The 13,772-nt window shown below is 48.5% G+C and overlaps 1 protein-coding gene across 3 annotated transcripts in view; it reads right to left on the bottom strand.

The window, feature by feature from the left end:
• The window catches only part of GPR107 (G protein-coupled receptor 107), a 69,856-nt gene extending 56,366 nt beyond the window's left edge, over positions 1 to 13,490 (bottom strand). For 2 of the 3 annotated variants that reach the window (XR_008290899.1, XM_053204507.1), the window contains exon 1: positions 13,139 to 13,490. Coding sequence is in view for 2 of the 3 variants with exons in the window: in XM_053204507.1 (XP_053060482.1) it covers positions 13,139 to 13,279 (141 nt within the window). In the remaining variant the exon portion in view is untranslated. The remainder of the gene's footprint in view (positions 1 to 13,138) is intronic. The other variant, XM_027035395.2, reaches the window with a different exon arrangement.
• Positions 13,491 to 13,772: the final 282 nt, after the last annotated feature.

A 13,772-nucleotide genomic window follows, 5' to 3' on the forward strand; every position in this document is an offset into this window, starting at 1 on the left:
TGCTGAGTCCTCTTTACAATGAAGAATTATCATAGTGGTTAAAAAGAAGGATGTAGGCCCGCGTATACCAACATTTGAAAAAAGACTGCAAGAGAGGGGCGCTTGGCTGGCTTATTCAGTAGAGCAAACACTTGATCTCAGGGTCGTGAGTTCAAGCCTCCTGTTGGGCAGGGAGCCTACATACATACATACATACATACATAATAAATAGATAGATAGATAAATAGATAGATAGATAGATAAAGCAAGCCTGTAATATAATAAAGAAAAAGATGGGGTGTCCAGGTGGTTCAGTTGGTTAAGAGTCTGACTCTTGATTTTGGCTCAGGTCATGATCCTCGGGTCGTGAGATCAAGCCCTGCATCGGGCTCCGGGCTAAGTGTGGAAACCTGCTTGAGATTCTTTCTCTCCCTCTCTCTGCCTGCACCCCCCCCCCACCCCCCGCAAATAAATAAGTAAACATTAAAAAAAAAAAAAAAAGAAAGAGACAAGGCCATTCATTGAACAGGCACTGCCCTAGGCTGTGAGAATGGAGCACTGAGTGAGGTGAACAGAAAGTCCTGCCTTGTTGAGCTTCCAGTCTAGTGGAGAGAGGAGACGAGAACACACGCACTGTGAAGGCCACGGTCTATCAGTCTGTGAGGAGTGCACCAGCAAACAGCACCGGGTGGGGGGCAGGGCAGGCCACTCAGAGGAAGGTGGTCCTGGAGAGCTTCACTGAGAAGGCACCGTAGTGAGGGCACAGGCCATGTAGACGCCAGCGGGAAGGATGTTCTGGACCTTGGCACGGAGCTCGGTGGACTGAGGACAACAAGACACCGCTGTGGCTGGACTTTGGCTTAGAAGTCACCAAAAGGCAGGGCACCTGGGTGGCTCAGTCAGTTGGGCATCTGACTTTTGACTTCAGTTCGGGTCATGATCTCACGGTTCATGAGAGTTCGAGCCCCGCATGGGGCTCTGTGTTGACAGCATGGAGCCTGTTGGGGATTCTTTCTCTCCCCTCTCTTTCTGCCTCTCCCCTACTCGTGCTATCTCAAAATAAATACATTTCTAAAAATTAAAAAAAAAATTTTTTTCTTAAATGTTTATTCACTTTTTGAGAGAGAGAGACAGAGACAGAGTGTGAGCAGAGCAGGGCAGGGGCAGGGGCAGAGAGAGAGAGAGGGAGACACAGAATCCCAAGCAGGCTCCAGGCTCTGTGCTGACAGCAGAGAGCCCGACGCGGGGCTTGAGCCCACAAACCGTGAGATCATGACCAGAGCCGAAGTCGGACACTTAACCGACTGAGCCACCCAGGAGCCCCCTGACCTTAGATTTTTATAAAGTGTAATTATGCCAAAAAAAAAAAAAAAAGAAAGAAAAGAAAAGAAAAAAAGAAACCTACAAGTGGGGAATGTACAGACGAAGATCTTTAAAGTTATGTAGAAAAACGTGGAAGGACGCAAGGAGGGTGAGGGTGGTTAAGTCTGAGGAACCCACCCACAGGGATGGGGAGAAGAGAGGACTCTTCACCACGCCCGTTGTCCTCTTGTGTTAGACAAGCTTTTGGATCAGCAAAAAGGAAAAGGTCACCTGTCACATGCTAAAAACTATTTCCCTCTTTCAAATGCTTTACGAAAGGTAATTGTAACTTGAGCTGTTCTAATGTGTACCTACCCAAATGAAAATCTGGTTTTCTATAAACTATGCCTCCGAAAATGAAGTGTTATGTTCAAAAAATCATTTTTATTTTACCTTTGAGTGAGATTTAGGATCGTTTTTACAATCAAATGTAACTTTTAAAAATTATAAATGACAGGAGTGCCTGGCTGGCTCAGGTGGTAGAGTGTGCGACTCTTGATCTTGGGGTTGTGAGTACGAGCCTCGTGTTGGGTGTGGAGCCTACTTAAAATTTAAAAACAACTGTTTTAATTAATAATATATTTAAAAAAATATAAAAATTTCCCCTACATTAGGGAAAAAAAGAGCCAAAGCCAAAGGAAAAAAAGGTACCTCAATTTCACCAATGTGTGAAAACCATTCAGAATTTGGAGATTTTCCTCTAATCTATTTTAATGGAATTTAATGTACTGTTACTTCACTAGTTCACTGGTTTTTAAAATTGTTTTCAGTTTAGTTATTAGAGGGAGATAGAGCAAGCCAGCACGTGCAAGGAAGGAGGGACAGAGAGAGAGAGAGAGAGAGAGACAGAATCCTAAGCAGGCTCTCAACGGCCAGCACAGAACCCGGCACAGGGCTCCATCTCACGAACCGTGAGATCATGACCTGAGCTGAAATCAAGAGTCGGACGCTTAGCCAACTGAGCCACCCAGGCGCCCCGCAGAACAGAGTTATTGCAAAAGACTAGAACTCAGAGTCAGATGAAAGAAATGCGGGAAGGAAGGGGCGCAAAGCTTCCCCGCCACTCCCCCCTCACCCCGACATGCCTGCCACCCCGGAAGCTCCTCACCTACTTCACCATCAGTTATTGTGAATTATAAAGCCTGTACGTGGTCAGAGAAAACATAAGCGAACCGTGTAGAAAAGTAGCTGCAACCTTACCACTCAGGGATAAGTCATAATAACGGTTCGGGGTTTTCCTTTAGATCTAAGAAAATGTAAAACACGTACTTCAGATATCAAAGCTCTGAACTGGTACTCAGCAACCAAATACCATGTTAGAGGAGCGCCCGGCTGGTTCGGTTGGAAGAGGCGCAACTCCTGGTCTTGGGGTGGAGAGTTTGAGCCTCACACTGGGTGTAGAGGTTACTAAAAATAAATAAATCAACTGGGTCTCATGGTTTGTGAGTTCGAGCTCTACATCGGGGCTCGCTGCTGTCAGCGTGGAGCCCGCTTCAAATCTTCTGTGTGTCTACACACACACACACACACACACACACACACACACACACGCGTGCGCACGTGTCAGAAAGGTATAAGCACAGCCACAATGTATAATCATGCTGTTTGGTGGCATCCATAACAAGATCAGGCATATAGGACTGAGCACTCACAAGGCCACCACCCAGGTTCAGGGAATTTCTACTTTAAAAAAAAAAAATTTTTTTTTAATGTTTGTTTATTTTTGAGAGAGAGACAAAGCGCGAACAGGGGAGGGGCAGGCTCCAGGCTCTGAGCAGTCGAACCCATGATCCACGAGATCATGACCTGAGCAGAAGTTGGACACTCAACCGACCGAGCCACCCAGGCGACCCAGAGAACTTCCGCTTTTACAAACATGGCAACGATACCTTTTCTAGCAACAAGTGTTCACTTGAGAAAAACTGGGACACAGAAATGTACTCATTCTGTCATTCGACAAACGCCTGCTGAAGCTCCACCGCATGTCGGGCACTGGGCATCAGCGGTCAGCTGGACAAGCAAGCCTGCGGCCTCCGGGGCCTCCCCATCCTCCTAGTTGTAGAAAAGTAAAAGGAGTAAAAACAAATACCCAGTTCCCCCGCTCTCCAGGCTTATTAGATGTCTATGTTGCAGCTGCTTTGGATTCACAGGAAGGGAGGGTGTGAAGAAGGGAAAATAAAACACTGGTGACAAAGAAAAATGCCTTCGTCCCTCTGTCGAACCCTCGTCCCCTCTCATCCCCCCTCCCTGTGCTCATGAACTGATTAGGTGCCTTCCTGCTCTCCCTCTGAAAGTACTTTTACTACGGGGCGCCTGGGTGGCTCAGTCATTAGGCGTGCGACTTCGGCTCAGGTCATGGTCTCACAGCTCAAGTTCCGGCCCCGCATCGGGCTCTGTGCTGACAGCTCCGAGCCTGGAGCCTGCTTCCGATTCTGTGTCTCCCTGTCTCTGCTCGTTCTGTTTCTGTCTCTCAAAACTAAATAAACGTTTAAAAAAAAAAGATAATAACAGTACCTTTACTAGATACATCTATCCATATCCGTAAACATCATACAGTATCATTCGGTGTTTTAAAACTTTGGATACACGGTGTCATAACGTAGAAGCACATCTGTAACTTGCATTTTCAGACACCACTGTTTTTGAGGACCCATCTGTGTTGATACATTTATCATGCTCCGGGTCCCACTTTACCGGCTTATATTTCACCACACGTACATCACAGGAAGACCGGTCCAGCTTCAAATTTTCTGGCCTTTCGATGGTGCAGAAGGAATACATACGCAGTAGAAACCGGACTTTGAGGTTTGGATTTGGCTCTCTTCCCAGGCTAGAGGTGTGCATGATCCTCTCTCGGGATGCTGGGCGGCGGCAGCGGCCGCGGCTCTCAGGCAGCCCCGCGGTCACAAGCGTAACCGACCCCTACACGGACGACCGTTCTGTTTGTCGCTTTCAGGACGGTATTCGGTACAGTACACGAGGCATTTGGCACTTTGGTATAAAACAGGCTCGTTTTATGAGCCTGTGAGGTGATTCTGCCCAGATGTAGGCGAATGTAAGTGTTCCGGGAGCTGAAGGTGGGCCAGGCTAGGCTCTGATGATCAGAAGGTAGGCGTATCAAGGCATTTTCAACTTACAGTGGGTTTATCGGGACATAGCTCGATTGTAAGTCGAGGAACATCGGTATATCCATTTCCCCATCCGCGAACATTCAGGGAATTTCCCACCTTTTGCCATCACAATGCTGTCATGAACATCCCTGTACGTGCCTTCTTACACATATTTGTGCAGAGATCGGGAGTACATGCGTACGCCCAGGTGTGAACAAGCTGGGACACAGAATGTGCACATTTTCAATTTGCCAGAAACTGCCAAAGGGATCTCCAAGGTATAGGAGAGCTTCCTCCTTACATCCTCACCGAACCTTGACGTCAGGCATTCCATTTTGCGGACACTAATTCAGCTGCATTTCCTGATACTTCATGAATTTGGGGCACCTGTTTCTTTTTTTAGTAAAAAAAAATTTTTTTTTAATGTTAATTTTTGAGAGAGAGGGGCAGAGAGAAAGAGAGACACAGAATCTGAAACAGGAGTGTGCTTCAGATTCTGGGTCTCCCTCTCTTTCTGCCCCTCCCCTGCTCACACACTCAAGCGCTCTCTCTCTCAAAAACAAATAAACGTAAAAAAAAAAGCCACTCATAATCCCTAATGAAAACTACTATCTTGGTGTGCCTTCTCCTTTTTTCCTCCCTGTAACAATAATTGTTTTCTACGGATGATCCCGTTCTTTTGACTAAACATCAGGATATAAGCAGCGTTTTTGCTTTAACTTCCTCAACAATTTCACATTAAATTGTTTTCACATATAAAGCAAGTAGAATAATGATGCTTCAGTTTAGTTGTTCTCATGAACTGAACTTGAGAGGGTAAGTACAGTCACACTTAACTGAGCTAGCTCAAGGTCACCTACCTGGCCACTTCGTTTTAAACAGCTCACCAACTGGCAGGAAGACTGTGTGGGCCCGTAAATGTGTTCTATTTGGCTAAAATGGTGGTTTTTTGTTTTTTAACTTCAGTTAGTTGCTGGCTAATTTCACATAAAAGGCGAAACTTCTAGGTTTTCTTGGGGGCGGGGGGAGAAAACCCACAAGACCCACTATGTCTAGGCCACATTCCAATGCAGCAAAAGCAGAGAAGCAGCCCCCTGTAGAAGGAACAGGTGCCCCTCAGCCGGCCGTGCCCCCCGGGGTCCCCTGGAGCCAGCCTGCTCACAGTATCTAGCTGGCTTCCAGCAGCATCTAAATTGGTGACCTCGTATTAAAACAAACATCACATCTCCAAGGCAAGCAACAGTGCCTTTCAGCAAAAGGCACCCACAGTCAATTTCTCTACTACAGAGAAAAACAAGAATAATGCCGTCTATCATCCCCATCCCTTGCCTGCCTACTATCAACGCTAGGAGACATTCCCGTAAGAAGCTTAGTATCTGAATTCTTGGCTCACTGTATTTAGACAGCAACTCACAAAAGGAATGAGGTCCAATTTACTCAAAGAAGCAAAATTGTGACAGCTAAGCACACACGAGAGAAAAACTACAAAAAGCTGAAAGAGAATGCCAAACAAAAACACAGAAACACCGAAATCTGGGGTCTTGGCAATCAGGGCTTTCCTCAGGGACAGTCACTGAGGGCTGCTCACCCAGTGCAAGTGGGAAGATGGGAGGAGCCCTGGTCTTGGGTTCAAGTTCTGTCGCCTCCACTTCTGTAACCCAAGTTCTGTTTTCCCAACTTACAAAGTAGGAACGGTAACGTTTACCTCAAAGGGCTGTGATGAGGAGTCAATGAATAAAAACATCCAATATTCAGCCCAGTCTTTGGCTTACGGGGGGTACTTTAATAACAAGTTGCTATCACCACCACTTCAAACTTAGATTCTGTAGAACCCTCAATTCCAAGTGAGCCTAGAACATTTGACACTGGAGCAGTGTCCACCTTCTTGTGAACACGGCAGAATCACATACTAGAGTCCTGGAGGCACACTGAAGAGGGACATGGGGTGCCCGGGGGGCTCGGTCAGCTGAGCGTCCGACTCACGGTTTCGGCTCAGGTCATGATCCCACGGTTCGTGGGTTCGAGCCCTGCGTCAGGCTCTGTGCTGACGGTGTGGAGCCTGCTTGGGATTCTCTCTCTCCCTCTTTCTGTACCTCCCCTGCTCACTTGCTCTCTCTTTCAAAATAAATAACCATTAAAAAAAAAAAAAAGATTTAAGACAACAATGAATGTGCCAACGGCATTTACCTCAGTGTCACGTTCGTCCCAGCTCCTTCGTGTCTCACTCTGCGTTGCCGCAGACGGGCTGTTGGCTGCCTCAACCAAGCTCTCTGCAACGCTCACAAGGCCCACGTAACGGGTCTGACCTCACACTGCTGTTGCAAGAACACACTGCATCCTTTTCTATACCGCCCTGATCAATACTCTGGACAGACAAGGCTGCCCACATTCATTTTACATACTGACCACAGTTCCGGAGGCTGCCTGGGAAGGGTCTGAGGTTTACCAGGACGGCCCCGCCCTGAGATGGGGCATAGCGTGGAGGAGGAAGATGCTCTCTTAATTTCCCAAAACTCTTCAGAAACTCTTGGGGGTGAGGGGGCCTCACAAAGCAGTCTGTGCAGTGGGGCTGTAGCCACTGGCTTAAGGAAGATCCACCACAGAAGGCTAATGCGATCAGGTTCTCGAGTATTTGTACAGAGAGGGACTGGACTTACGGACCGGGGACCACCGCTACGTCAAACTGCCAAAGATGTTCTCTAAAAGTTATTACTCAAAAACAGAGTAATAACGTGGGGCCCCTGGGTGGCTCAGTCAGTTGAGTGTCCGACTTCAGCTCAGGTCATGATCTCACGGCTCGTGGGTTCGAGCCCCGCGTCGGGCTCTGTCCTGACAGCTCAGAGCCTGGGGCCTGCTTTGGATTCTGTTGTCTTCCCCTCTCTCTGCCCCTCCCGTGCTTGCGCTCTGATTCTCTCTCTCTCTCTCAAAATAAATAAAAATTAAACACACACACACACACACACACACACACACACACACAAAGTAATAACACATTGCCACGAAGGTAGAGTTTTGAAGTAAGGTTGCTACATATTGATTACTTTCGAGAGCTGCTGTCAGGATACCCACAGACTGGGCGGCTTAAAACAGAAACTTCTTCTCCTACAGTTCTGGAGGCTACAAGTCCAAAATCAAGGCCTGGGCATGGCTGTTCTCCCTGGAAAGGCTCTAAGAAAAAAATCCTCCCCGTGTCTTCTGTGCTTCTGGAGGCTGTTGGCAAGCCCTGGAGTTTCCTGGTTTACAGATACCTCACCGCAATCTCTGTTCTGTCTTCACATGGCCTTCTTCCTTCTGTGTGTGTCCCCTCTTCCTGTAAGGACACCAGTCGTGCTGGAATTAGGGCCCATCCTAAGCCAGCATGACCTAATCTTAACCACTCACTTCTGCGAACACCCCATTTCCAGACAAGGCCACATTCTGAGGTTCCAGGTAGATGTTCATTTTGGAGGGACACTTGTCACCGCAGCATATATACCCATCTTCCTAATCATTCACAGTGAAGTGTTTCAGCGCTTACTTACCTGGCCCATGTAGATGTCATCCTTCAAGTAAAGAGGTGAAGGAAAAGAAAACCTGTCGGCTAGTCCAGAGAGTATTTTTTGACCCCAACTTTTTTTCTACAAGTTAAAAAAGTAGTAAACTACATGTGAGGGTGCACTGGGGGGAGACCAAAAAAAAGAAGAATTAGAAGAAGAAGAAGAAGCAGCAGCAGCAGCAGCAGCAGGAAAAATGTATAACAGCAGCCGTGGAAGGGGCAGGGGCAGGAAAAGTGGAAAAAAGACAAAGCGGTCACTAGAATTTTCCAGGGCTGTCTTATTAAGAAACTCTACCAATCAAATACTTGATTCTTCCGTGCTAGTATTCTCGGAAGAAAGCAAACCAGCACACGTGCAGTGACGACAGTCATTGCAAAAGGGCACGTTATGTGCTTATGTACACACATACCGAGGAACAGATACTCAATAGATCGTTGTATTTAAAAGGGATGAAACCCTGAGCGGCGCATGTGAGAAACCATTTAAAGCGGCGCCTGGGCGGCTCGACGGTTAAGCGTGTGACTTCGGCTCAGGTCACGATTGTGCAGTTAGCGAGTTCGAGCCCGCGTCGGGCTCTGTGCTGACAGCTCAGCGCCTGGAACCTGTTTCAGATTCTCTTGATTCCCTCTCGGTCTCTCTGCCCCTCCCCCACGCACTCTCTGGCTCCCCTCGAAAATAAACATTAAAAACAGACAAACAAACAGAAGCCATTTAAAGCATACACTGAAGTTAGGAGGCTAATTAGAAATGCCAGGTACCGGTGTGAAAAGAACCTTCAGACTGTTATAGGCTGTTCCGCTTCGGTGCATGAAAGGAGGCAGGAGAACGTACGAGAAATGAGGGCGGGACGCGGATCAGTCCGTATGTTCACATCACCCAAGCCCAAACGAAACGGGAACCCGCTGCCTTTTGGCCAGGCCCACGAACCACAGGACGGCATGTGCTCAAGCCAAACTGGCGCTTCACTCTGTTGGTCTAACAGGAGGGAAAAGAGTAACTCAGCTACGCAAATGGGTAATTACGCAGGAAGTGCCCTTCACACCCTGCAAAATATGCCGGTTGGATCATCAGATCCCCAAACTTAATCCTTCTACCACGAATGCGAATGTGAGTGGGAGGCAGAGGACGTGTGTTTACACTCTGAGGATAAATACGCACACCGCTCCTATGTTCCCAGCCCGGCTACGAAGTCGTGTTAACAGGATTATCTCATCTTCCTCCTATGGCCTGTCAGGTGGTGGCACCAGTCTCCACCTTCATAACCTCTGCGAGCAACCTAGGTGTCACCTCCTCCTTCACCTCCACATTTGCCCAGCATTCACCTTCTCAACGGCTAGTGGTCGGTTCCCTCTTCCCCCTCCTCCCCACAGCGCCCTGCTCTCAGCCCTAATCTTGTACCCAGAGTCATCACTGGCTCCTATTGCTTCCGGTCCTGCCCCCCTGATCACGTGCCCACAGAAACCTACCTAAAATGTAAATTCGGTCACTCCCAACCTAAAGAAACTTCAGGGGCGCCTGGGTGGCTCAGTCGGTTGAGCGGCCGACTTCGGCTCAGGTCATGATCTCGCGGTCAGCGAGTTCAAGCCCAGCGACAGGCTCTGGGCTGACGGCTCGGAGCCTGGAGCCTGCTTTAGATACTGTGTCTCCCTCGCTCTCTGCACCCCCCCCCCCCCCCCCCCGCTCATACCCTGTCTCTCTCTCTCTCTGTCAAATAAACAATAAAAAAAAATTTTTTTTTAAATAAATATTCCATCTGTTCAAATAGGAGTCAGAAAATAAACGTTTAGTGAATAAATGAATGGAAACCACCCATTATCCAGGAAAAGCTAATTTTATCCCGTATCTTAGGTTTATGAAGTCAAGAAGTATTAAAATACTTGAGAAAAATTTCCATCAATAGAGAAGTCTATACTACAATGCAGAAGATGGAGGACCGTATCTGTTTTCTTTGCTGGTCTGAAACTTCCATGCCTGGTCAGCCTGGGGGTAGGGATTACGCCTAATACATGTGATCCATGAATGTTTCCTGAGCAAATAAACGTCTAAGGAACAATACTTGTTGGCACTTCATACACTTTGCCTTGTGTGCCAAATTTGAGAAATATAACCAGATCTACTATACAATAAAACATATAACTTAATCAAGACAGTCCTACACTTTGACACCAGACAATGTAAAGATCAAATGCCAAATTGCTATGGTCCGAATGTTTGTTCTCCCCCAAAATTCGTATGTTGAAATCCTAATCCCCAAAGGTAATGGTATTAGCAGGGAGGTACTTATGTCGTGAGGGCTGAGCCTTCATGAATGGGATTAGTGTTCTTGTGAGAGAGACCCCACAGACATCCCTCACCCCTTCCACCGTTAAGGGCAAAGTGAGTAGACACCCGCTAGGAACCAGGAAGACGAGCCTCACCAAAGCTAGCACCTTGATCTTGGACTTAGCCTCCAGACCTGTGAGAAATAAATTTATGTTGTTTATGAGCTACCCAGTGTGTGTATTCTGTTACAGCAGCTTGAAAAGACTAAGACACAAATGAACACAGAGATATAAGCATTGGGCGTCGATGGGGCAAACGTGACAGAAAGAAAATCATACACTACGCCTCCCAGCGGAAGCACACAGCGCTAACTATGAAGCGGTCTTGCCAACAGAATCAAACCTGAACCTGATCAAGCCTCTACATCCGATTAACAATTTAAAGGATAGATGAACACTGGCCGCTTCAGTCGGTAGAGCGTGAGACTCTTGATCTTGGGGGTCATGAGTTCAAGCCCCAGGTTTTGCCTAGAGCCTATGGAAGGAAGAATGAAGGAATGAAGGACGGGACAGGAGGGGAGGGGAGGGGAGGGGGGAAGGAGGGAAGGGAAGGGAAAGAAAGTGGGAAGGGAAGGGAAGGGAAGGGAAGGGAAGGGAAGGGAAGGGAAGGGAAGGGAAGGGAAGGGAAGGAAGAGGGGCGCCCAATGGTGCAGTCAGTTGAGCATCTATCTGACTCTTGATTTCAGCTCAGGTCATGATCCCAGGGTTGTGGGCTCGAGCCCTGCATCAGGTTCCACACTGAGCATGGAGCTTGCTTAAGATTCCCTTTCTCTCACTCTCTCTCTCTCTCTCTCCCTCTCTCCCTCCCTCTCTCTCCCCCTCCCTCCGCACCCAATAAATAAATAAATAAAATTTTAAAAAGAAAGAAAAGCATAATATGGGGTAAGAAAAGTGAATCAAAAATGAAAAGACTCATTTCTAACTTAAAAAAAAAAAAAAGAATGTCAAGAGAGAAGTCATGTGTATGGGGATGGGGCAGAATTAGCTACGGGTTAATGGTTATTGAGGCTGGATGACAGGTACATGGGAGTTCATTCTGGCTGCTATTGATGTCTGTTTGAAATTCTCCATGAATTTCTCTCCATGAAAACTCCATGAAGTTTTCAAACAGACCAATGCATATTTATGATGCTCAGTGACTTCTTCATGTTATTCTTGCCACTCTAGGTCTATATCCTGATCAAGTCTCCTAGTTCATGCCGTGACAAGCAAAACAAGACCATCTAATGCTGCTGCTCTGAAAGGCTCTCTTCAGGTGATTTCTGTTTCCTTGGGGGAAGAAGTCAGAATATTTATCCAAAGAGGAAAGAAACCACTACAGTATTATTACGGAATAACTACCACAGTACTTACGAATCATGTACACGGATGAAAAACATTAAGTAATTTAGCACAACAGGAAGAAACCCATCAGCAGAATCACACCAATTCGGTTTGCTTCCACCACTGAGGTTAGTGTACGTTTTCACCTATATCAATACCGTCAGTATTTACCCCATGGTGCTGAACACCTGACACTTTCATCCCAAAAATCTACAAAGAGCACTGGATTGGGAACCAAAAGGCACGGTCCACTGTGGCCATTACTAGCTTTGTCTCCAATTTATAACCTATATGAATTCAGTTCCACCACTTAATCTAACACCAAAGATCCTGAACTATAAAAGAAAGAATTCTGTAGATCTGGAGTCACAGTCATAAGCCTGGGGACTAGGGACTATGGATAATCATCTGGGGCTTATAAAGCCGCAGAAATTCCCCCTGAATGTTGTCTACATTTCTACTTGTACTTTTCTGGGGAAAGGTTCTATAGTTTTCAACAGATTCTCAAAAGGAGCCAAGACTCACCTATTTCCCTGCACTTAGGAACCATTTTAATCAGGATAATTTTTACTAAACAAACAGCAAAAGCTGATAACCCAAAGTATGGTGCATGGGTCTGGCCAGGCTTTTTCATCTGGATTCCATACTCTTTAAACTCTACCATCACAAAATAACAACGCTTCGTGGTTTTCAAGTAATGTGTTTTTGTAAGACAAAGTTCTTACAATCCCACAAGTTCTTAGAAAACTGTACGTTGTGAAAATAATGTACAAGGCTTTGGGTCGTAACGATTTATTTTGCTACTCCTCAGATAGATTAACCTGCTGAATCGCCTGGAGGCACGTTTTAGCCTCAGACGACTCTTAGCGGTGAACTGTAAAGTAAGATCATTCTAGGCCTATGTAAGTCTCTTCCCTAGACTGACAGTGACAGGAGCGAGGGGAAGAAAGGGCAGGCCCTCTAAATAGAAACACATTTTTAATGCTGGTCGTGTATTTCAGGCAAGATTTGAAATTCCTTAAAAACAACCATTTGCAACTCCTCCAGGAGATTCCCGCTTTCATCAGTCCAGAGAGCGCCCTACGCCAAACCGGGAAACTGAGGCTAGGGTTTCGCGTCCCTTCAAGGGGCACAAGAGGATGGAAGAGTGGGCACCGCGGACCAGTGAAGCGGGGATAACAGTCGGATAGCTGGTCGCTCTCGGCCGGGAAGCGAGGAAAGTCAGCAAGGGCGGCCTCCTGACTCCTTGGTTACGCCGCAGTTCAGCCCCTTCCCCTCGGCGGCTCAGCTCCAACCTTCCAGCCCCTTCCAGACGGTCCGAGGACCGCCGCCGTGACCACAGTTCCCCGCAGAACCCTCCCTCGGCAAGAGGCGGCGCCTGGGGCAAGGAGGGGCGGAGGGCCATCGCTCAGAGGCTCCCGCCCACCGTGGGCCAAAGTTGCCCCCAGCCCCGGAGAGCGGCCTCGGCCTCGGCCTCCGCCCCCCGCGCGGCCCTGGCCGGCCTTACCTTGAGCGCCAGGTGGTGGACGCGGCCCAGGCCGGGCTGAGCCAGCAGCTGCAGCAGCCCCAGCAGCGGCAGCAGCTGGAGGCCGGCGGCCAGCGGAGGCCGGCGGGAGCCCGAGGGGCCGAGTGGCGCCGGGGCGGCCATGTTTGTTCCAGCATCACCAGCCGCTTCCTCTCCCGCCCACTTCCGGGGGCAAAGGGCGGCGGCCCCCGGAAGGGCCTGGAAGCGGGGCTTGGAGGCCGGCCGCCGGGGGCTTGTGGGCCTTGACCTGGAGCGTGCGGCCCGGGAGGTCGACGAGGGGCTGAGAGCGACCACCTTGGGGCGATTCAGTTGGCCTCTCCGACGCAGACTCTCTGTTTAGCCGGAAGAGGTGGAGTTTCCCCCTCCCCCCGTGGAGAAGTCTGTGGCGGTTGCCATGGCAAAAGCCCCGGGCAGGAAACCCTCCCCCCACCCACCCAGGGGCCTCACCTCCGCCCCGCGGAGTTTTGAAAGCCACCTTGGGCCTGCAGGACCGCGGCCGCGGGGGGATCCGGGTTGTCTGCGGGCGGGGAGTCTTACGCTGTGGCCACAGCTCCGTGCCCCGCCGACGATCGGCCTGCTTTCGGGAGCGGCGTGGACTCGGTGGAAAATACCAAGT

This window comes from Acinonyx jubatus, chromosome D4 (genome assembly GCF_027475565.1).
Source record: "Acinonyx jubatus isolate Ajub_Pintada_27869175 chromosome D4, VMU_Ajub_asm_v1.0, whole genome shotgun sequence".
NCBI lineage: Eukaryota > Metazoa > Chordata > Mammalia > Carnivora > Felidae > Acinonyx > Acinonyx jubatus.